The 24136-nt window shown below is 44.8% G+C and overlaps 1 protein-coding gene across 12 annotated transcripts in view; it reads right to left on the bottom strand.

The window, feature by feature from the left end:
- Positions 1-24136, bottom strand: part of LOC144679979 (receptor-type tyrosine-protein phosphatase mu) — an 855381-nt gene that overhangs the window by 307235 nt on the left and 524010 nt on the right. For all 12 annotated transcript variants that reach the window (XM_078541013.1, XM_078541014.1, XM_078541019.1 and 9 more), the window contains exon 11: positions 22913-23015. In XM_078541013.1, the coding sequence (XP_078397139.1) occupies positions 22913-23015 (103 nt within the window). The remainder of the gene's footprint in view (positions 1-22912; positions 23016-24136) is intronic.

Below are 24136 nucleotides of genomic sequence, written 5' to 3'. Positions count from 1 at the left end.
CAATGTGGCAGAACCCGTTGCCTTCAAGCTCCACAATCTCCGCCACGTTATCTTTCCCCTCTCCTCAACAAATCCAACAGTTGCACAGTTGAAAAATAGGACTTGAGCAGATAGCTTTAGGGGAACAGCTATTGGCAGCACAGGTATAATGAGCTGAATAGCCTTGTTTTGTGCTGTAATTTCTATGGTGTCTGTCTCACTCTGTTGTGTCACAGAAGCCAGTTTTTCCTGTTCTCAACATCTGTAGGGCAAAATCTTAGCAACCTCACCAGAGTCATGTTTCGTTTATTGCCATTATTATTGTTGCAAAACACATCAGCTCGTAAGGGACTATATAAAATATTTTTTGGCTGAATCATTATGTAGATTGGCTGAGATCACAATATTAGGTTCAATAAACTTGCAATGTTCTATCTCCTAACTTTGAACATTTTATGATCATTCAAATATTGCGGAGGAGAAAGTGAGGTAGCAAAATGAATAAATCATCTAGATTGAGTGTTGTTACGGATGGGGATGAGACAGTATTGAAGCCCCTGTTTCCTTCCCTTACTTCCGTAATCAGTGTGATTTTTGAAAAGGTGTGTTTTTTAACCCCTGACTGTGTGGACAATTTGAATAACCAGCAGCAAGCTTTCTGTGGGTTTAAATAAAGAGGATTATTTATTTGCACGTTCACCCAAAAAATCTAATGCTATATCACACACACGTACACACGCACATGCACACACACACACACACAGAAAATACAGTTAGAGAGAATAGTGCACTTTTGCAAGTTATAAACAAACGAATAATTTGGAATTCATTTGATAGGCTTATCTTGGAAAAGACTTGGTGGAGGCCGGATGAAGAGAGTTTTTCACACCTCAAATGTAGTTAGGAGAATTCAATAGCTGCAGTTATACATCAGAGTCATTGCAGGGGTCTCTGGACGAGGTGGACTTTCTGTAGTTCACAAATTTGGAAACTTGCCGTCTTGTTACCAAGAGGTTAGTTTGCTGTACTGTTTGCTGGTGGACTTGAAAAGTAGCGGGTTTGGAGCCCTGACAATGTTGCAGTCTCCAGGCCTTAAGGCAGAGGTGTTGCTGCCCTTTCTGCTGCTGCTGTTGTGTCAAGCAGTCAGCGCTTAAACATTAAAAATGGAGACCAACGTGACTGCCTTACCACGTGGTTTCTCAGCTCTCCTTTCCAAGTATGGTGTTAAGCTTAGCTGATTGACCACAACCTGGGTTGTTGTTTGCAGATATTCACCCCCAGGGGTTTGAGACAATTAATGTCTTTGTTTCTGAAAGACCCATTCAGGTCAGGAATTCTCTTCTGGATGGTCTCAGGAGATGGGTAATGACCCCTTCTTAGCTTGGAATGTGTCCTTCTGTCCTTTCAAGATAGTGTGGCAGTGGTAGTGGCATTGTTGCTGGACTAATAATCCAGAGACCTAGGGTAATGCCCTGGGGGCACAGGTTCGAATCCCACCATGCAGTTGGTGAAATTTGAATTCAATAAAAATCTGGAATTAAAAGTCTAATGATGACCATGAAACAATTGTCAACTGTTGGAAAAACCCATCTGGTTCACTAATGTCCTTTAGGGAGGGAAATCTGCCATCCTTACCTGGTCTGGCCTACATGTGACTCAAGACCAACAGCAATGTGGTTGACTCTTAACTGCCCTCTGAAATGGCTTAGCAAGGCACTCAGTTGTATCAATCCACTAAAAGGTCAAAAAGGAATGGAACCGGACAAACCACCTGGCATCGCCCTAGGCATCGGAAACAACAACAGCAAACTCAGCCCTTCGACTCTGCAAAGTCCTCCTTACTAATATCTGGGGGCTAGTGCCAAAATTGGGAGAGCTGCCTCACAGTCTAGTCAAGCAAAGGCCTGACATAGTCATACTCATGGAATCATACCTTACAGACAATGTCTCAGACACCGCCATCACCATCGCTGGGTATGTCCTGTCCCACCGACAGGACAGACCCAGCAGAGGTGGCAGCACAGTGGTATACAGTTTGGAGGGAGTTGCCCTGGGAATCCTGAACATCAATTCCAGACTGCATGAAATCTCATGGCATCAGGTCAAACCTGAGCAAGGAAACCTCCTACTGATTATGATGTACCGCCCCTTGCCACCCACCTTCCCCATCCCAACCCCTCCACCCCTACCGCCGCCCCCCCAAACCCTCCCCAGCTGATGAATCAGTGCTTCTCCATGTTGAACGCGTCATGACGGAAGCACTGAGGGTGCCAAGGGCACAGAATGTACTCTGGGTGCATCATCAAGAATGGTTCAGAAGCACCAATACTGACCGAGCTGGCTGAGTCCTAAAAGAAATAGCTGCTAGACTGGGTCTGCAGCAGTTGGTGAGGGAACCAACAAGAGGAAAAAACATACTTGGCCTCATCCATGCCAACCTGCCTGCCACAGATGCATCTGTCCAGTATTGGTAGGAGTGACCTCCACACAGTCCTTGTGGAGACAAAGTCTCCTCTTCACATTGAGGATACCCTCCATCGTGTTGTGTGGCTATTCCACCGTGCTAAATGGGATAGATTTTGAACAGATTTAGCAATTCAAGACTGGGCAACCATGAGGCGCTGTGGGTCATTAGCAGCAGCAGAATTGTACTCAACCACAATCTGTAACCTCATGGCCTGGCATATCCCCCACTCTACCATTAACAACAAGCCGGGGGATCAATCCTAGTTCAATGAAGGGTGCAGGAAGGCATGCCAGGAGCAACACCAGGCATAACTAAAAATTCCGGAAAAACTCAGCAGGTCTGGCAGCATCTGTGGAGAGAGAAACAGAGTTCACGTTTCGAGTCTGTATGACCCTTCTTGAGAGCATGTGGAAAATTGCCCTTGTATGTCCTGTACAAAAAAGCAGGGCAAATCCACCCTGACCAATTACCGTCTCATCAGTCTACTCTCCATTGTCAGTAAAGTGATGGAAGGGGTCATCAACTTGCTTAGCAATAACCTGCTCACCGATGCACAGTTTGGATCACTCAGCTCCTGACCTCATTACAGCCTTGGTTCAAACATGTAAAAAGGGGCTGAACTCCAGAGGTGAGGTGAGAGTGACTGCCCTTGACATCAAGGCAGTATTTGACCAAGTGTGGCATCAAGGAGCCCTAGCAAAACTGGAGTCATTGAGAATCAGGGAGAAGACTCTCTGCTGGTTGGAGTCATACCTAGCACAAAGGAAGATGGTTGTGTTTATTGGAGGTCAATCATCTCAGTTCCAGGACATCACTGCAGAAGTTCCTCAAGGTAGTGTCTCACAGATTCATGGACATTTGCAGCACAGAAGGAGGCCATTTGGCCCATCGTGTCCACACAGGTCAACAAAGGTCTGACTACACTAATCTCATTTTCCAGCGCTTGGCCCATAGCCCTGGAGGCTATGGCAATGCAAGTGAATATCTAAATACTTCTTAAATGCTTCAAGAGTTTCTAACTTAACCACCCTTTCAGGCAGTGAGTTCCAGACTCCCACCAACCTCTGGGTGAAAGAAAAAATTTCTCCTCAACTCCCCTCTTAGCCTCATACCTATTACAATAAATCTTACCCCTTGGTTATTGACCCCTCTACTAATGGAAAAAGTGACTTCCTATACACCCTAATTATGCCCCTTATAATCTTATACACCTCTATCAGGTCCCTTTCAACCTTCGCTGCTCCAAGGAAAACAACCCCAGCCTATCCAATCTTTCCTCATAGCTCAGACCCTCCAGCCCAGGCAGCATCCTGATAAATCTCCTCTGCACCCTCTCCAGTGCAATCACATCCTTCCTATAATGTGGCAACCAGAACTGCGCGCCGTACTCCAGTTGTGGCCTAACCAGCGTTTTATACAGTTCCAGCATAACCCTCCTGCTCTTGTACTTTATGCCTCAGCCAATAAAGGCAAGTATCCCATATGCCTTCTTAACCCCCTTTATCTACCTGCCCTGCTACCTTCAGGGGTCAGTGGATATGCACACCAAGGTCCCTCTGACCTTCTGTATTTTCCAGGATCCTACCATTTGTAGTGTAATCCCTTGCCTTGTTAGCCCTCTCCAAGTGTATTACCTCACACTTTTCCGGGTTGAATTCCATTTGCCACTGCTCTGCCACCTGACCAGTCCATTGATATCCTCCTGCAGTTTACGGCTATGCTCACTATTTACCGTCCCACCAATTTTCGTGTCATCTGCAAACTTCTTGATCATACCCCCTACATTTAAGTCCAAATCATTTATGTACACCACAAACAGCAAAGGCCCCAGCACCGAGCCCTGTGGAACCCCACTGGAAACAGACTTCCAGAAACAGAAACATCCATCTACCATCACCCTCTGCTTCCTGCCTCTCTGGCAATTTGGATCCAACTTGCCACTTTGTCTTGGATCCCATGGGCTCTTACTTTCTTGACCAGTCAACCATGAGGGACCTTATCAAAAGCCTTGTTAAAGTCCATGTAGACCACATCAAATGCATTACCCTCATCAACACTCCTGGTTACCTCCTCAAAAAATTTGTCAAATTTGTCAAACAAGTGCTAGGCCCAACCATCTTCAGCTGCTTTATCAATGACCTTCCTTCCATCATAAGGTCAGAAATGGGGGTGTTCACTGATGATTGCACAATGTTCAGCACCATTTGCACCTCCTCAGATACTGAAGCAGTCCATGTCCAAATGCAGCAAGACCTGGACAATATCCAGGCTTGGGCTGACAAGTAGCAAGTAACAGTCTCACCACTTGTCAGCCCAAGTGAATCTAACCATCGCCCCTTGACATTCAATGGCATTACCATCACTGAATCCCCCTCTATTAGCATCCTGGAGGTTACCATTGACCAGAAACTGAACTAGACTAGCCATATAATTACTAAGGCTACAAGAGCAAGTCAGAGGCTAGGAATCCTGTGGCAAGTAACTCACCTCTTGACTCCCCAAAACCTGTCCACCACTACAAGGCACAAGTCAGGAGTGTGATGGAATACTCTCCACTTACTTGGATGAGTGCAGCTCCCACAACATTCAAGAAGCTTGACACCATCCAGGACAAAGCAGCCCAATTGATTGGCACCCCATCCAAAAACATTCACTCCCCCCACCACCGATGCACAGTGGCACCAGTGTGTACCGTCTACAAGAAGCACTGCAGGAACTCACCAATCTGCTCTGACAGCACCTGCCTAACCAACGACTGCTACCATCTAGAAAGACAAGGGCAGCAGACACATGGGAACACCACTACCTGGCAGTTCCCCTCCAAGCCACTCACCTTCGTTGGAAACATCACCATTTCTTCACTGTCGCTGGGTCAAAATCCTGGAACTCCCTCCCTAACAGCACTGTGGGTGTACCCACATGGACTGCAGCTCACCACCATCTTCTCAAGGGTAATTAGGGGTGGGCAATAATGCTGGCCTAGCCAGCGATGCCCACATCCCATAAATGAGCATTAAAAAAAGTGACTCGGCAGCTGTCTTTTCCAGCATTTTAATGTCCATTTTTAAAAGAAAAGTTTGTTCCAGAATATTCCACACTGATTACAGTTCATGTTTTAAAAGTTATGAATATGACATGGTTTGTTGAGTAGGGTAGAAAGCTACATGGTGCAGCAGAGAAAGGAAATGTCTTAAGGTTGTCATTTATCACAATCTTCTGCAGTGACAAAGAACCTGGGAAAGAAACAAAAGCCTTTTGCAAAGAATGCTGCCCGCACCAAACAAGACAAGCAAGAAGTAATGAATTTGTGCATGGTCATTCAGAGCTTACGTCTGTTTGGCATCATCTAGTACTTTACAGCTTTTAAATTTGTGCAAATAAACAAGGGCAAGTTGAAGGAAAATTAGGTTTGTGTGCAGAGCAAGTGACCAGTTCTATGAATTATCTTTCACTTTGTGTGCTTCCTATTACTGTCATCTTGAGCTTCCTTAAAGAAGTGTTTCAGTCCTAAACATTTGTTGCCAAGGATGTATCCAACGCTCTGAATTAGTACAATTACAATTAGTACAACTCTTGGCTCTGAAGCAGAAGATAGTGGGTTCAAGCCACAATTCCTGTTATGCTGCCCAACTTTTGTTCCTCAAGCAATACTGCCAAAATTAAGTGAAGTCATTTATCTCATTGCTGTCTGTGACATTTTGCTAAAGTGGCTCCCTCATATGCTTACCAGAACGAGAGCGACAACACTTCAAACTTATTCATTTTATTTAAGTATCAAAAAAGTGAGCAAGACAGACAGTTAAAATGCCACTGCAAACCATTTCTGCCTCTTTCCTGCTTGATGGCTGCCCACCGCTAGCTTAGCTGAGTCCTTATAGGTGGCTCTGTCGCTTGCTTGACTCAGGTGAGAACATCATTAATACATTATATTCAGAGCCCTGGAATCCCATGGAGCTCAGTGGCATTTTAAAAGCGGTCTGAGAGGGGTGCCTATAGCGGATGCCTTGCTCAGCTGGTGGGGGAGAAGAGAAGGCTCTCTGAGATAAGTAAAAAAACATTCCTTGGTGGAGTCGGAAGGTCCCACAAGTAAAGTCTGGGCCTCTGTGGCCTTGACCTATCTCTGTCCGTACCTCGGACCCCACCCCCCCCCCCCACCCCCCTCCACCCCCCCAAACCCGCTGAAGTTCCCGGCGATCCTATCACGTTCCCAAGCCTGTTACTAATGCCTGCACAATGCTGGCCAGCTGCCTGTTCCTTCCTGGAGGCCAAGCAGCAGACCAGCAGGGTGTAAGTGAGGCCCAGCTTTGAAAATCAACCAAGGCCTCACACGGAGGCTCCACCCTCACCCTTCTCCTCCACCCAAGCCGCCTCCATGGCTGAGGTATTTAACTCAGGATGTGGATTGCATATCAGCTGCAGAATAATGGTCACCAGCATTTGGCTGCAGTTGCTTGAGCTCATCCATATCTCTACTGCCCGTATCTGAATTAGCACCAAGTCTTGTTAACCCATCATCTCTGTGCTCACTGACTTACTTTGGCTCCCGGTCCGGCAGCGCCTCATTTTTAAAATTCTCTTCCTTCTTTTCAAATCCCTTCATAGCCTTGCTCCTTTATCTTCATAATCTCCTCCAGCACTGCAACTCTCCGAGATATCATCGCTGCTCCAATTCCGGCTGTTTGCGCTGCCCCGATTTCTTTCACTCCATCAGTGGTAGGCCGTGTCTTCAACTGCCTGTGGCCCTTAAGCTCTGAAATTCCTTCCCTAATTCTCTCCACCTCTCTAGCTCTCTTTACTCTTTCACAACACTCCTTAAAACTTACCTCTTTGACCAGTCTTTTGGTCACCTGACCTAATATCTCCTCACTTTCCCTGATGCCAAATTATTTTTGAGAATGTTCCTGTGAAGCTGCTTAGCGTGTTTTACCAAGTTAAAGGCGGTATATAAATGCAATTTGCTGGTATCACTGTAGCGGGTGTAGGTTCCTCATTTGCCATAAATATTAAACTGCCTGGTCAAATCCAGTATACATTTTATTGACTATACAAAATACCAAGTGCCAGAAAGTAACGTGTAAATTGGCTGCACCAAGATGAGATTGCTGTGAGCTGACAGTGAAGTGTCATTACCTGTGAACCTTACCTTCCTGCTTCCAGTACAGGTCTGCCACCAGGAGATGCACCTTGCCTGGCCTGGCATTTACATTTGCCCTCCACGCCTCCCTCCCCCAATCCAAAGTTTAACTATCTGAAATGTTAAACACTCCATCTCTCCAACCACCTCCTAAAGTGTAATATTCTTGCATGAGAAAGATTACCATTCATAGATAATGGGGCCGGTAAACCAAACTAATTTCTCAAGAGGGATCCTATGACCCAACCTGACACCAATTAGGTCCCGCAATAGTGCCCTGCCAGATATATTTCACGATTGAGGCTACAGGATGACAACCAATTATTTTGTTTTGACGTGGCCTCAATGCATTGTGACCTGGAAAACAGATTTATTTTTTATGCACTTTGACAGGAACGAACTTACTTTCAATTTAGACAGTTGGAGAAAAGCATTTAAATCTCATTTACGATCCTCTAATGTTAATCATTGCACCTCTCACATATCAGTGCCATTGATCGCTAGAACATAGAGCATTAACTCTCCAGAGAATATCTCTATGGCCCCTGTGTCTTGTTAATCTAAAAGATTTAGCAGGCAGATACTGCCTGACCCTGCGTGTTCACTTTCTGAATTGCATAATAATTGTCTCTTTAGGGTTGTGAATGGATTGGGAAGATCATACAACACAGACCACTGAAGTAAAATTCTCCATTATCGCACAAATCTCACTCCAAGGACTGATAGAACATCTCATGTTTGATTTGATTTAATTGAGGTCAAGATTTGCAGGGCTTTAAACATTTTTTTTAATTCTATCACCAGCATTTTCAGGAAATGGAACATGAGATGACTGTCTCTGTTAAACAATGTGCTCAGAATCCTAACTTTGTCTATTCAAAGAACATCTAATAGTGCCTGTGTTTTATGTGGCAAGAGGCTACATGAACATCCCAGTCCTCAGTGATGGTGGAGCCCAGCATGGGGGTATGAAAGACAAGGTTGAAGGGTTTGCAATTATCTTTAGCCAGAGGCACAGAGCTGATGATCCTTCTCAACTTCTCCTGATGTCTCACAGAAACCAGCCTTCAGCCAATTTGTTTCACTCCACGTGATGTTAAGATGAGTGCACTGGACACAGCAAAGGCTATGGCAACATCTCAGTTGTAAGTGTCGAAGGCCTGTAATCCAGAACCTGCTTCTAACTCAGCTGTTCCAGTACAGTTACAACTCTAGCATCTGCCTGGTAATGCAGGAAATTGCTCAGGTATGTCTTGTCCACAAAAAAGTAGGACAAATCCAGCCCAGCTAAGTACCCTCCCCCACCAGCCTACCCTCAATCATCAGTCAAATGATGGAAGGAATCATCAACAGTGGCTTGTTATTGCTGCTGTTATCATTGATGATGACATCCTGCCAACATATACATGCCCCAGTGATAAGTATGCTCTAAAGATATGTGTGGCCCAACAATGGGTGTGTGATAATAGTGTGGGTGCCAGAAGGGACATGTCCCGATGTACTATCTGTGCTGATGTGGAATGAGTGATAACTGGGTAATTGATGTTGCTCAGATCTTGATGAGAAATGTGAGATGATGGCCCATCCCAGGTAATTTTAGTTTTCAACAATGGCATAAAACGGGTGAAACTCATTATACACCCTGCCCGAATTCACTCCCAACAGTAGAACAAACTGGGCGGGATATACAATGGGCGGCTGATCCAATATCACCTATTTTGCGCCACGGACAAAAGTTAAAATGAGCTCTCCTGTGTGTTCACCTCGCCACCAGACAATGAAGTACTTCTCAGATTGTCCAGCTGTAAGCAGATTAAAAATGTGGCACTGTTTTGCTGCTGTCAATTCAGTTTCACAATGAATGAGTGATCTGGGTGCATACAAAAGAAGGACTAGAGATAATTAAACTTATCATTGGTAATTAAGCTGCTGTAATGAAACTTAAATGCTTTGTCAAATAAATTGAAAACGATGATTAGAATTAAGTAGTGATAACCAATCAAGCTAATGAAACCAATATGAAACAAAAACATTTAAAACTTAGAAAAGACACAAGAGTTTAGAAAGAAAGAAAGGCTTGCATTTATGTAGTGCCTTTCAAGACACCCAATGCACTCTGAAGCCAATTTTGTCCTGTTGTTATGAAGCATGACAGCTAATTTGCACACAGGAAGTTCCCACTAGATAATCTGCGCTGAGGTGTTGATTTAAGGATAAATATTGACCAGAACATGGGGGAAATCTCCCCAGCTCTTCTTTGAAGTAGTGCTACAGGATCTTTCACATCTACCTGAAAGATTGGGGCCTCAGTTTAACATCTCTTCTGAAAGGTTGCACCTTCAACAGGTGTCAGCTGTGGCTCAGTCCATAGCACCCTTGCCTTTGAATCAGAGGGTTGTGGGTTCATGTCCCACTCCCAGAAACCAAGAACTGTGATTGTACTCAAAAAGAGTTGCAATCTGTGACTGTTGATAACTCGAAAGAGTTTCAACAGTGCAGTACTGAATTGGAGTGTCGGCCTGATGATGGACTCAAGGGTCTAGAGTGAGGCCTGAACTCATGACTTTTGGACTCAGAAGTAAGAGTGCTACCAACTGATGTTAGGGCAAGTTCCGATCTTTTGTAGAAGAATACAGTGTCCCATTTGTAAATCGGACATTTGTATTTGAGATTGGTTAAAGCAATTTAAATTTAAGATCAATTAATAAAGTGGAGCATTCCAATGCAGCAGGGCCCCTTCTGAAATTTGTACTGGCTTGTTCCCCAATTGCTGACCCCTGTGGATATCCTGTGCTGGGGTTCATCAAGATCTATTAAACAGGCTGCTGGCGGAATCTGTGCTGCCACCAAGCCATCTGCCCCAGGTGGATGAAACAAGTCGGAGTGGGGGGGGGGAATTCACCATGCTGTGGCCTGCATGGCTGCAGGTCTTTTTTTATAGACCATCTCTTTCCTAGCCCAGTTGATCTGTTTGCAATTGGTTACATTAGCCTTGGCTGCCCATAAATATTTACAGCCCCCCTGCATTGGCTTAGCAACACTGGATGCAGGCATTAATAAGATAAAACATGTCAGGTGCAGTACTCTTGTCATTAACTCAACTCCAAAGCCTGTCCTTCATCTACAAAGCTCAAGTCAGGAGTGCGCTGGAATACTGTCCACTTGCCTGGATGAGTGCAGCTCCAACAACACTCAAGAAGCTCAAAACCATCCAGGACAAAGCAACCTGCTTGATTGGTACCCCATCTACTACCTTAAACATTCATTCCCTCCACCACTACGCATAGTGGCAGCAGTGTGTACCATCTACAAAATGCACTGCAGCAATTCATCAAGGCTCCTTCCAAACCCATGACCTCTACTACCTAGAAGGACAAGAGCAGCAGATGCAGGGAACACCACCATCTGGAAGTTCCCTTCCAAGCCACACACCAGCCGGACTTGGAAATATATCGCTGTTCCTTCATTGTCGCTAGGTCAAAATCCTGGAACTCCCTCCCTAACAGCACTATGGGTGCAGTGGTTCAAGAAGGCAACTCACCACCACCTTCTCTCAAGGACAATTAGGGGTGGGCAATAAATGCTGGCCTTGCCAGTGTCACCCATACCCCTCGAAAGTATAAATAATTTTAAAGAAACCTATTATTCCGAATATTGTGAGGTATTCACGAGGTCACCTGTCGCTTCCAGTCAACAATCTCAGATGTGCTAATGCAGACCTGGGAGCCAATGGAATGGCATCTCAACCCATTTCTAATTCCTGCTACTGCCAAAATTCAGGGAACGACAAGGAAAATGCAGGCCTACATTTCACTCGTTGGCAACATCCCTCAGAGAGGCGGGATATGGCTTGTGTGGAAAATCTGCTGCTGGGGTTGAAACATCTTGTGAAGGTTGAGGGGCTGCGTTTCCTGAGCTATGCCTGACCTCAACTGCTCTGTGAAGTGGGAAAGTAAATCCCTGCCTCAGCTCTTACTTTATCCTTGCTGAGCACTAGAGTTTACCAAAAAAAAATATATAGAAAAAGTACATTTACATGTTAATAAACGGTGGAACACTGCAATTTTCCAGCAATCTCCTGCAGATTAAATTCGGATAATTTCAGGTGACATCACATAGTTAATCTTTCAGTAAAAATGTCACCACACATCAACTGAATGAAGCTGCTTAGCTGCCATGTCAGCCATGACACACTCTGGCAATGAAACATCTTTCATCCTCCAATAGATGACAGCATAATAGATCAGGCATTTTCTTTTGTTGTAGAACACACTTTAGTAATCAAAGATAATGGGTGCATGGGACTGATTATTATATCATTGCAGCTGAGCCTGTGAGGAAACGAATCTCTTGCCATCACTCGCACGCTGGCATTACAATCTACTGTTCCTTCGAAATTGCATGGTATTTATTACGAGCAATCGCCATAGCAACCGTCGGAATGCAGAGGATAGCATATGCTCCGGGAGCAAAGTGTGAGCGAGTTCTGATCATCACCTAAGCATTGTGATGGGATCACAGCTTTGGAAATCACTCCAGAGTCCCCGTTCGGCTTTTACAATGCTACGGGATCTCCTGTGCTCATGGTAAATGCGAGATATCTTGTCTTACTCCAAGTAACGACGTATCAGATCACCGATCCACAGTGATTGAATAAGTCAGGTGACTTAGAATTACAGAGATAAGCCACTCGGCCCAGCAGGTCCATGCTGGTATTCATGCTCTACACGAGATTCCGCCCATCCCTCTTCATCCGTCAGCTTCATTTTGTATTCCGCTCTCTCTCTGTTTATCCAGCTCCTACTCAAATGCATCTCCAAATATGATAGGAGCGCTCCCGATATTTTTGAGCTCAAACTATGTAATCACTTGCATATTTTTGTGGAAATTTTCAACGTGTGGCCTTGGCTGTTTCTAACGTTAGTTTGATGCCTGGTTGGCTTTATCTCTTATCCCTTTTAGATGGTCAGGAACATGACCTGGATTGCAGATAGACAGTTGGTAGGTTCCTGGAATGTTCCTGGGTAGTTGGTGGGGAGGATGGGAGGGCAGTGGTACTGGCAAGATGGCCTTGGGTTTTTGAGCACAGGTCATGGAGTACGGAAACATGTGAGCAGCGGGTGTGCAAGGGTCCGATAGAACTGGACAGGCAGTTGTGGAACATGCGAGCATTAAGAGAGGACCACATGTTATTCAAGGCAGGGAGTGGCTGTGCCTTGCAGGAATAGAACAGGAGTATCCTTATATAATGATACTTCAGTGTGGAATGAGCTGGAGTGTTTTCCAAGCAATGGACAGGAGGCCTGGTTGAGGCAGTTACAAGCAGGGGGTCTTATGGTGGCATTGGTTTGGTGATGGCAAGGTGTGGATACAATGGTGATCACCTGGTCCCCGCTCACTGCCATATGACATCAAACTTCCAGAGTTTGACCCAAAAGCAAAATACTGAAGATGAAGGGTCATCATCAACCTGAAATGTTGGGTTGGATGTTATGGGGGAATGGACTGCTCCCTCCCCACCCCCCGCCACCCCCCACCCGGAATGGAGGTCTGCCAGCAGCCGACACGCCATAAAGTAGCCCACCCCGCAGCCAAAACAGGCTGGGGGAGGACTAATCTTTCCAAAAGGGGGGTCTGATTAGCAGTCCCGACGGTGCCAGAGCTCAGTAAAAGTGGGCAGTGCTGGGGCTGCGGGAAGACGAGCGGTGGCTGTGCAGAATGATAAGTCTCGGGCTTTTAGGACGGGCAGGGATCCGAGAGCCCAAGGAGGAGGGAGAGTGGGGTGGGGGGGGTGGGGGACCGAGTTTCGGAGGGCAGGTAGCAAGGAAGGGAGGGAGTGACATCTTGGGACAGAGTGCCCCAGAGGCGCACAGTGCACCGCCAAATGAGATGGCCCCATCCTTCTTTCCTGTCCTTTTTCATCTAGACCACAAAAAATGGCCTGCCTGCCCACGCCAACCGTGTTATATCCCACGGTTGTGATAACACTACGGGTAGTGTATTATTCTGCTCAACAGGCTTGCTAACAAGCTTAACTGACCTTTAATTATTCATTTAAATGTGGGGGGGGTGGAGGGCTGCCGATTTTGGCACCTGCCGACCCAGCGTTTTATGGGGGTCAGCTTGGGGGTGGGCAGGAGGGTGGTGGGCTAGCCACCCGACATATTTTACATGCCGCCGCCACCCCACCCCGTCACCCACCCCGACCACTGAAAACAAGCCCAGCGGGGGGGCTGTATAATCCAGGCATCCACCTCTGTTTTTCCCCGCAGACGCTGCCCGACCTGCTGAGTATTTCCAGCATTTTCTGTTTTTCTTTCAGATTTTGACCTGATTGAATAGCTGAATTAGTGAGGTACAAAGATTTGCAAACTGATTTTCTTGGGTGTAGTTTAATGGAGTTGTAACTGTAGAGCAAAATCTCTTGGTAAGAGCTATCAGAATTTAACTGGGCAGTTCTACCAATTTAAAAAAACTACATTTCCAATGACACAATGGGCAGGATCTTTAAGTCGGTGAGTGGGGGGGGGGGGGGGCGGGGCCTGCTCGCCGACGTGTAAAATGATGCGGGATGAGGTTGGGCGGAACTCCCGATGTCACCCCGCCTCATTTCAATTTTCAGGTCGGCGGGGGCGCAGCTGAATCAGCTGTGTGCTCGCCGACCTGTCAACGGCCAATTGAGGCCACTGACAAAGTCATTAACCTCATTAATGGACCTGCCCGTCCAACCTTAAGGAGCCCTGGTGGGCATTAGAAAAAGCATGAAACCTCATCCACCGGCGGGTTGAGGTTTCATGAGGGTTATTAAAAATTTAATAAATGTATGATTTAAAGTGATGGACATGGCACAACTCACGTGACAGAGTCACATCAGGGGACATATCAGGGATGTTTTGTTTTTCCACCTTTACCATTTTTAAATTTGGCACCAATCTCCCTGAGGCAGCCTCAGGGAGATGAGTGCGCTCTTCCACGTGCATGCGCGAGAGAGCGCACTCCCGGCTGAGGGAATCCCCCCCGCCCGCACAGGGAGCACTCCCTGGCCGACTTCACACTGGGTGGGTCTTAATTGGCCCGCCCACGTAAAATGGCGGCGCACCCGATCGGAGGCACGCCTGCCCGCGCCCGCTCCTGCACTTCCCCCCCCACCGACGGGGAAAAATTCTTCCCCATGAGTGAAGATGCCTTCGTGTCACATGTGTAACAAAACAATTTATGATTTTGTGGCACACAGAGAGATATTTACTCCGTGCTTTGCTTAATTGTGTAACCAAATGAATGGCATATGATACCACAGTATATCAAGAACCTTTGAAGTCTTTATGTGGTGAGAGTAAAAAGAGGAAGAAACTATGTAAAACACTAGATTGGAGCTTAGGGAGTAAGAAGAGAGGAAAGTTCAATGGAGCGAAAGCTATAGTTGCATCAATAAACAGAGGGAAAGATGTGGGAAGGAAAGGAAATGAAGGACTTACATTTATATGGCGCCTTTCATGACCACAATGGGTTTTACAGGCAATTAAGTACTTTTCAATGTAGTTACCATTGTGATGTAAGAGATGCGGCAGCTCATGTGTGTACAATATCCCACAATCAACAGTGTAGCAATGACCAGATAATCTGATTTTGTGATGTTGATCGAGGGATAAATATTGTCCAGCACTCCAGGGATAACTCCCTCGGCTCTTCCTGAAACAGAGCCATGCAATCTTTTATATCCACTTGAGAGGGCAGGCAGGGCCTGAGTATAATTTCTCATCCGAAAGACTGCACTACCAACAGTGCAGACCTCCCTCAGTTTGGCGCTGGAGTGTTAGCCTTGGTTTTTGTGCTCAAGTATTAAAGTGGGACTTGAACCCATTGATGCAGAGGCAAAAGTGCTATTAACTGAGCCACGGCTGATAATGAAGGAGCTTAAAGGCTAGAGAAGCTGCAAGGATTGGCCATCAAACAAAATATTTTATTTTTGCCACCTTACCAGGAGTGTGAGTAAAGATCCTCCCCAGATATAGGAAGAATATTCACGTTTTGAATAGACTTTCTAGAAGTATCTAACAGGATGTGGAATTTATTTCATCCAGCTAGGACTATTCCTCCACAAACCATTAGAAGTTGAAGAGCAGAATGTCGACACTTAACGTCATTGTTGAGGTTAGCTGTTGCCATAGCAATTCATACCATAATAATTGCCACTCAGTTCTCTTTGCATAGGTGCGACAAAGAAAGCAAAGCACAATACACAGCTGAGAAACTCAAACATCTGCAAGCTGAGCTCCCTGAATGATTCAGTGGTAAAGCCAGCAAGTAATTGAACAATACAAACCAGGATGCCACAGGTTCTTAATCTGGGCTGGGGGAGCTGATCCCAACTTGAAGTAGCATTTGTAGTCTACAAATGTCTTCAACCTGACCTACGATGAAGAAAATCAATCTTGTTGGCCCTGATTGCTATCAGGGATCTATCTGGAAAAGCCACCCACTATAGTTGAACAGTCTGCCAACACCCCTGTTACCCACTGATCTACATTAGCTCCCGGGCCAGCAAGACCTTGATTTTAAAATTCTCATCTTTCTATTCAAACCCCTTCATGACATCCTGTTTATGCAAGTCTAACTCATTCAGCAGAGCATTTACAAAGTTAGCTACTCAGGTATCTTTTTTTTAAAAAAAATCCAACAAAGTCACATGCAAATAAACCACCTGCGGAACAGGAAATGAATGAAGTTTGGGAGATTTTAAATATAATAGTCCCAAAACGTCCACTGCCAGTCCAATGCTCTCTTGCTGTAACATTGATGGGTGTCCATGGGAACAGTAGGAAACTTGGCCTTTTCCCAGCTCAAACCTGACCAACTTTGTAAGAGGGGGGAGGGTCCGAAGCACAGAGTCTCTATTTCCTGGTTCAATAGTGGAAACCGGCTTATGGTTGATGAAAGTATGCCTGATTGATGTAACTCCACAGCATCCAGTTTCTGGGAATCATCCGAGGATCCGATTGTGAGAAGAAATAAAAACTTGCATTGATATAGCACCTTTCGTGACCTCACAGCCATTGAAGTATTTCTGAATTATGGGCCTTGCTGTGATAGGGAAACATGGCAGGTAACTATACACACAGCAAGGTCCCACAAATGGTAGTAAGTTAAATAACGGAGGATGTTAGCAGGCTGATTTTCTTCTAAGTGTTGTGAAATTTTTTACGGCAAACTTAGCAAAAACTTTGGATTAAGGTCTTACCTGAAAGTCGGCATCTCCAATAGTACAGCACTTCCTCAGTACTGCATTGAGGGGCCAACCTATATTATCGGGGTTAACCTATATTATCAGGGTTCTCCTGCTTGTCGGTTGTAAGGCTGGCGGGGAGATCACAGAAGTTCCAGAAAAGCAGCATGAACATCAGTTATGCCATTTTCCAAGGATTTCCACAGCTCTTCTGAGTTATGTTGGAGAAGCAGGAGAAGTTTCCATTGGAAATTCACCTGAGTGGTGCTTAAATCTATGGTCCACTGTCTCAGAAGAGAGGTTGTGATGACTGAGACAGGACTGGCACCTTCGTCCCTTCAACGACTGCATCAAGGCGTTTGATCTTTTCCCTTCTTTATTCCCTCAAGAGGGGTGCTGATCAATAAACTGGCAGCGATGATTTCCTTCTGGCTGCTTAAGCAGCAGAGCCAAAGTCACATTGTAAGGATGTAATAAGGTTGATAAGAAAACTGTTCTCACATAAGAGAGATATAAAAACGAAGTGCGATGAATTTTAAATGTGAGGAGAGATGGATTTTAAAAAGGACCAATTTACTGACGAGATTCATAATGAATACGATTGTCAGTATCCCTGTTAGCATTGCCTGCAGTAAAACAGCCCAGAAAGATGACAAGAAGAGTTAAGTTTTAATAAGATTTTAGACCCACACCATGCAATAACCTTGAGGGGCGTTTTTGATGGCATATGAAGAGTTGTATTGTGCACATGGGGTTAGGGGGATGGGCTGGAGGTTGAAGTTTTAGTTTTTTATCCACCTTGAGTGTCACTCAAGGCCAGCATTTATTGCCCATCCCTAATTGCCCTTGAGACGGTGGTGGTGAGCTTGATACAACTTGGTGCCTTGCTAGGTTATTTTAGAGGGCAGCTAAGAGTTAACCACATTGCTGTGGGTCTGAAAGCATATGTAGACCAGACCGGGAAAGGATGGCAGCTTTTGTCCCCTGAAGGATATTAGTGAACCAGATGGGTTTTTACAACAATCTGGTAGTCTCATGATCACTATTAGTGAGGCTAGCAGTTCATTCCACATTTATTAATTAAATGAATTTAAATTTCCCCGAACTGTTACAGCGGAATTTGAATTCATGTCCCTGAAGCATTAGCCAGAATTATGAGTTCAGTAACATTACTACTAGTCTACCGAGGAATGGATTATTTTCAGAGAGGGCCTTGGATTATTTTTTTGGGCACATTGTAGTTGGATGTTTAAGGTTAGGAATTCAACCATCATGCATTTGTTTTTTGGAGGAGTAAAATGCGGCCTCATGGGATACTAGCACTGTGTGAACTTGATACCTACAACAAAGACAACAATGCTTATATAGCACCTTTAATGTAGTAAAAGATCCCGAGGTGCCCCACAGAGGCATAATCAAACAAAATTTAACACTGTGCCACGTAAGGAGATATAAGAACAGATGACCAAAAGCCTGGTCAAAGAGGTAGGTTTTAAAGGGTATTTGAAAGGTGGAGAGATGGGAAGGTTTAGGGAAGGAATCTGAGAGCTTAGACTCTAGGCAGCTAAAGGCATGACCGTCAATGGCAGAGCAATCAAAATCGGAGACGTGTAAGAGGCCAGAATTGGAGAAGCGCTGAGATCTTGCAAAGCTATGAGGCTGGAGGAGGTTTGAGGGATAAGGAGGGGTGAGCCCATAGAGGGATTTGTCAGCAAGGGTGAAAATTTTAAAGTAAAGATGTTGGCAGACCTGGAGCAAATGTAAGTCAGTGAACATAAGGGTGAAGTGTGAATGGGGCTTGGTGCAAGTTAGGGCATGGACAGCAAGCTTTGGATGAGCTTGCATTTATGTAGGGTGGAAGGTGGGAGACCTAATTACAGAGGAGGCTGGACCAATGGGGGACTGGAAGTCTAGTTCTGGAGGTTTCTGAGTGAGCACATATGACCTGTAGCTCTTCCCTATGTCTCAATAAAACATCACTGTTTATTCTGACATCAGTCTCTCCCCGTTATGGATTGCAAGCAGTAATTGAGGAGAACATAGGAAGGCGTGCAGTTAGAGTTCGGTTGGCCAACAAACTCATTTACCCAAGACATAAAAGGCTAAAAGTAATATTCACACCACTCAAGTGCCAGGAAATGTCCTTCTCTCCAACGAGAGAGAATCTAACCATCTACATTTGACATTCAATGGCATTCCCATTGCTGAATTTCCCACCATCAACATCCAAGTGGTCATCATTGACCAGAAACTTAATTGAACCAGCCATACTGTGGCTACACGATCAGAGGCTGGGAATTCTGTGGCAAGTAACTCACCTCTTGACTCCCCAAAACCTGTGCGTCCTCTAGATGGCACAAGTCAGCAGTATGATGGAATTCTCTACACTTGCCTGGATGAGTGTGACTCCAACAACACTTGAGATGCGCGACACCATCCAGGACATAGTAGCCCGCTTGATCAGCACCCCATCCACCAACGTAAAAATTCACTCCCTCCACCACCGACACACAGTGGCAGCAGTGCATACTGTCTACAAGATGCACTGCGGCAATTCACCAAGATTCCTTCGACAGCACCTTCTAAGCTCATGACCTCTACCCCGAGAAGGGCAAGAACAGGAGACGAATGGTAACTCCACCTGCAAGCTTCCCTCCAGGGAGGAGCTTACAGAAATAGGAGGGTCAAGGCTGTGGAGGAATTTGTCACACAAGTGAGAAAGATTTACTAAGGTTACAGATTCATTGTTACACCACTAACGTTATAGCTCAATTTACATACAACAAGTTTGCCCTAATATCTGAATGAAGAAGTAGGTGATCAGACCATGAATTAATAATAATCTATAATGGAACACTACAGACTTAAAAATTATACTCCCAAGAATGTCAATATCATGAAATATATTTAAGCAAATAAATAATTTATGCATACTTTTCTTAAAAAGTGCATTTTCTCAGCAGTATATTACAGAATGCAGCACTAAAATATGTAAGTCAATTCCAAATTCAGTTTGCAAAGTGTTAGTGCTGCTGACAACCTAATGTTTACTTTCCACATTGTAAATGAATAAATAGAATTCTGTCACGTGGCCCCCGAATGCTATTTTAGATAATGTCTACTTCCTGCCCAATTACCTACTGCACGTTCAGTTGGAAAGCATACTTCCCAAATTCAGTCATCTCCAGGGACATTATTAAATATAAAAAAATAACTTAGTCAACAGGCGCCAATGCCGGAAACAACAACCTACATGCCACCTTCATGTGCGGCGCTTAATTGTAGCAAAATCTGCCTCTCAATGATTGGCCTTCACAGCCACCAGCAAAGGTGCATCGAATGAAGACATACCACATAAATGAATTGTTTGCTGCATATCCATCACCTCTTGTAAGCGGAAGGATGCCAACAACAAATTTAGTTGTAGGAAATACCAGAGCTCAGACCCCATGAACTTTAAGAGAAGACTCTCTTTTGGTGAATTCATACATACATTCAATGATAATAGCTGCAAGGCTGTAAAGATTTGAAATGAGATACACAAGAACAAGACAGCCCTGCTATTTCCTCGCCAGAAACATTGATTGCAAGGCACAAGGGCGTGTAGCTGACATGGTGCATTCTATGTACCGGAATGCCATAAACTTTAACATCATTATAATGTGCTCCTTGAGAGGCAAGCAAGTTACATCAAGCAACAAAATGCATACCAAAGTGATTGCCTAAAATATGCACCAGCTTTTCACTCGAGGAAACCAAAAGTAATCACACTGTCCTACACTTTCCTCATTAACCCTGTACAGTCCTCTGTCTCAAATATTTATCCAATTTTCCCAGAAAAGAGGTAATGGCCTCTGACTCAACCATTTCCTGTGGCAGAGCAACCCACTCCATGAAAACATTTCTCTTAACACCTCTCCTCACTTTGTCAATAACAGCTTTAAATTGATGTCCCTTCATCAGCAGCTCTCAAAACAGTCTTTTGCTATTTCCTCAGCTAAAAACCTTCATGCCTGTAATTTTAATTACAACAATTGGAGGAGTGTGGAGTCTCATTCATTCAAAATTTCATTATTGCTAGAGATTTTTAAAAACTAAAGAATTAAATAACATTTCTAAATTTTTCTTTGTCTCTTTCATCTCCCTCTCTTAATCATATCTTTCTTTCCTTTTCTTTATTCCGCTTTCTATTCATAATTTGGCAATGAATGAAATATTGTCACTTACATTTCCTATTTAAGACTGTGAGTCATAATAAGGATTCTTCAACCTGATTGGTTAAGGAGACACGCTGTTGCTTGCCCTGTTTCCTGTAGAGGGAGCTAAGATGCTTTGGATTTCTAATTACGAGACTTGCTGGGCTGGATTTTCACAGAGTCAGGGAGACTCCATGGAGGTGCGAAAATGGCAGGCGTGAGCCGATTCTGAGATTCCCAAACCCATTCCTGAGGTTTCCAATTTTCACCAGTGCCATTTAAGGGTGCAGGTTGGTTCAGGTTGCGGGCCCACACCCTACACTGCCAACCTGGCCAGCTTCATAGTGGGGATAGACATGTCCTCATGCTCCACTATTTTCATGGAATTGGGCCAGCTTTTAAAGTTCTTAGTCCTCATGGCACCTCAGAAGTGTCCTGAACCAGAGCCTGGATGAGAGAATCTTTTGAAAGGTGACTTCAAAAGCTCTTACCAATGCACCCATGTCAAGCTATGCCCTACCCCCAAACTCTAGGAATCTTCATACCCGCCCAAGCTATGCCCCTGCACCAACCTCCCACAGCCCCTCATACCCTCCATGCCAAGCTATGCCTAACACCCAACCCCCATGCATAGCTATGGCACCTCCATTCACCCACTCCACACTTTGTAGAGAACCAATGAACTCTATTGTGACAATAGGATGTGTTTAAAAAGCTTACGAAAAGCAGTCAGTAATTCTTGTGTGTTAGTCTTTTGTGTGACTTCTTCTCAAATGCCTTTTGGAAATCCAAGTATAGCACATCAACTGGCTCCCCTTTATCTACCCTACTAGTTACATCCTCACAAAGCTCTAATAAATATGTCAAACACAATTTCCCTTTTGGAAAACCATGTTGACTTTGCCTGATCATACTATGATTTTTGAAATGCATTGTTAAGACTTCCTGAATATTAGATTCCAGCATTTTTCCAATCTGATTGGCTGGCAGAGCCAGCAGTGCCATGGGGAGCGGTGGTAGGGGACTACAGGCAGTCCCACAAATATAACTCCTGGAGCTAGGATGGAGGAAAGTGTAAGGATCTCACGGCAGAGTCGGGAGGGGAGGCTCTGGGAGCAGGAAGAGAATGGGGTGGGGGGATGTCTTAATGGAAAAGCCAGGGAGGGCAGGAAGCACCCGGCAACGGGGGAAAGATCTTGGGGGGTATGACCGATATGGAAAGGGTGCCCCTGCACACCTTCCTGCTTGAGGCCTAAGCATGGTAACTTCTGGGCCTGCCCCGGCCCAGTCCCTCACCTCCTCCTATTGGTCTCAATTTGAGGCCAGACGGGAAGCCATTAGATGGCCACTTGAGGGCCTCAAATGAGGCGAGGGCGGGCCTCCCTCAGCCTTTCCAGCTGCCCTCCCCATAAGATTGAAGATGGGTTGGGGGCGGCTGGGAGGGTAGCAGGAATGCTACCCGGGGAATTTCATGCCCCATCCCCCACCCCCCACTGGCAAACAAGCTGGCCAAGGGCCCATGAAATTTTGCCCCACGGCTCTGCAGATTTGGTCCAGGCCTTTGGATTACTAGTAACATCACTACGTCGTTACCGTTCCCCATATTGCAGGCGCAAAGCTTCAGCGCAAACCTCTTACCTTTTCAGTATTTGCCGCTTTGGAAACCAAAACAGCAAGCTTGATTCAAAGCTCTGTCAAACAATAGGACAAGCTACCCAACGGGAGCACAAAGAAGGCGCTGGCCATCAGCATACATGTCGCAAACATTTTGAACCATTGCATTAGTTAGACGAGTTTACTTGAAAATATTTTATGAAATGCCTTCCCCCTTCCACCCATATCCAGTTCAGCTATCAGCATCGAAGATAAGGAACAGAGACAATTCTCAGCCGCTATCATCTCAGTTAAACTACCTGACGGGGGCTCCTCTGCTCTGGGCAGGCTTCAGCAGAACAGTCACTGTGCTGTCAGTCTGGTTCAATGGTGCATCATAGTCATATGCTGGCATGGATGGTGCTACAAAAGGGGACAACAAGATATTGTTAAGTCTTTTTGCTATGTAATTTTCTCAAATACAGGATTTAAAAGCAGCTCATCAACATTCTCATTATTTTCACCAGATCAGGACTGAGCATAATGCAAAAGCTGCATACGGTAATTTTGCAATCCTAATCCCCACACCGGTGACAGTGGATATATGAGCATTCACACAAAGGAAGCAGGAAAGCAGAAAACACCTGGAAACTGTAAATTAAAAACTAAAAAACGAGATACCATCAATTGAACGCTGTTCCACACTGTTGGGCTTTGGAATATTCTATAAGCTGCAAGAGATGGAATATTATTTGAACCCTACGAGCATGCTTCAGAGAGTGCTGAATGGTGGAACCTTCTGCTCAATGACAGAATTCAAGTTTGAAGATGCCATTATAAACTTTAAGTGGAAAGGGCCTTAGTGATTTAAAGCCAGGTTGCAGTAATTTGTCACTGCAGCATAAAAACGCACTCCATGCTAAATATTCGCGATGTCAGGCACCAAAACCAATTGTTATTCTCTGTAGCACATTACAAGCTAATGGATATTTCCTGTAACATGTTCCAGTCCAATAGCTATTCTCTGTAACATGCACTTCAAAGCAACTGCTATTCTCTGTAACATTCTCATAGTCATCTACTTTCCCAGTGGTAAGAGATCTTCAGCCTCTGTTATTCTCCTCATAGCACACGCCCGGTATTTTGTTGCTTCTCCATAAAATTGAGTTTACTGTAATATTCAGGTTGCTTTTCCTTTTGACTAGTTTTGTCCAGTTAGGAAAATCCATTTGATTAACTAAAAATTGTTCATTTGCAACACTGAAGATGCTTAATCAGTAAAAATGTGCTGCATTATAGTCAGTAATTGTATAATTCTTGATTAAGGGAACATATCATTACCTACCATGGTTGCGCACCTCTGCATCTTAACCACTATGCATTGCATGTCTTCAACTGAAATATTTCACAGGAACAAAGCTGTCTTGACAGCCTCTAGATTCTACATCTCAGCATGGATCCAAGTTGCAAAATAGCAAGTGTCAAATGAATGAATAATTGCACCCACTTAATCACTGATCCACGCTATTGTTTAAGGGACTGTC

This window comes from Cetorhinus maximus, chromosome 4, assembly GCF_964194155.1.
Source record: "Cetorhinus maximus chromosome 4, sCetMax3.hap1.1, whole genome shotgun sequence".
NCBI lineage: Eukaryota > Metazoa > Chordata > Chondrichthyes > Lamniformes > Cetorhinidae > Cetorhinus > Cetorhinus maximus.
The sequence above is the reverse complement of the archived record's forward strand: the minus strand, read 5'-3'. Positions and strand labels throughout refer to the sequence as shown.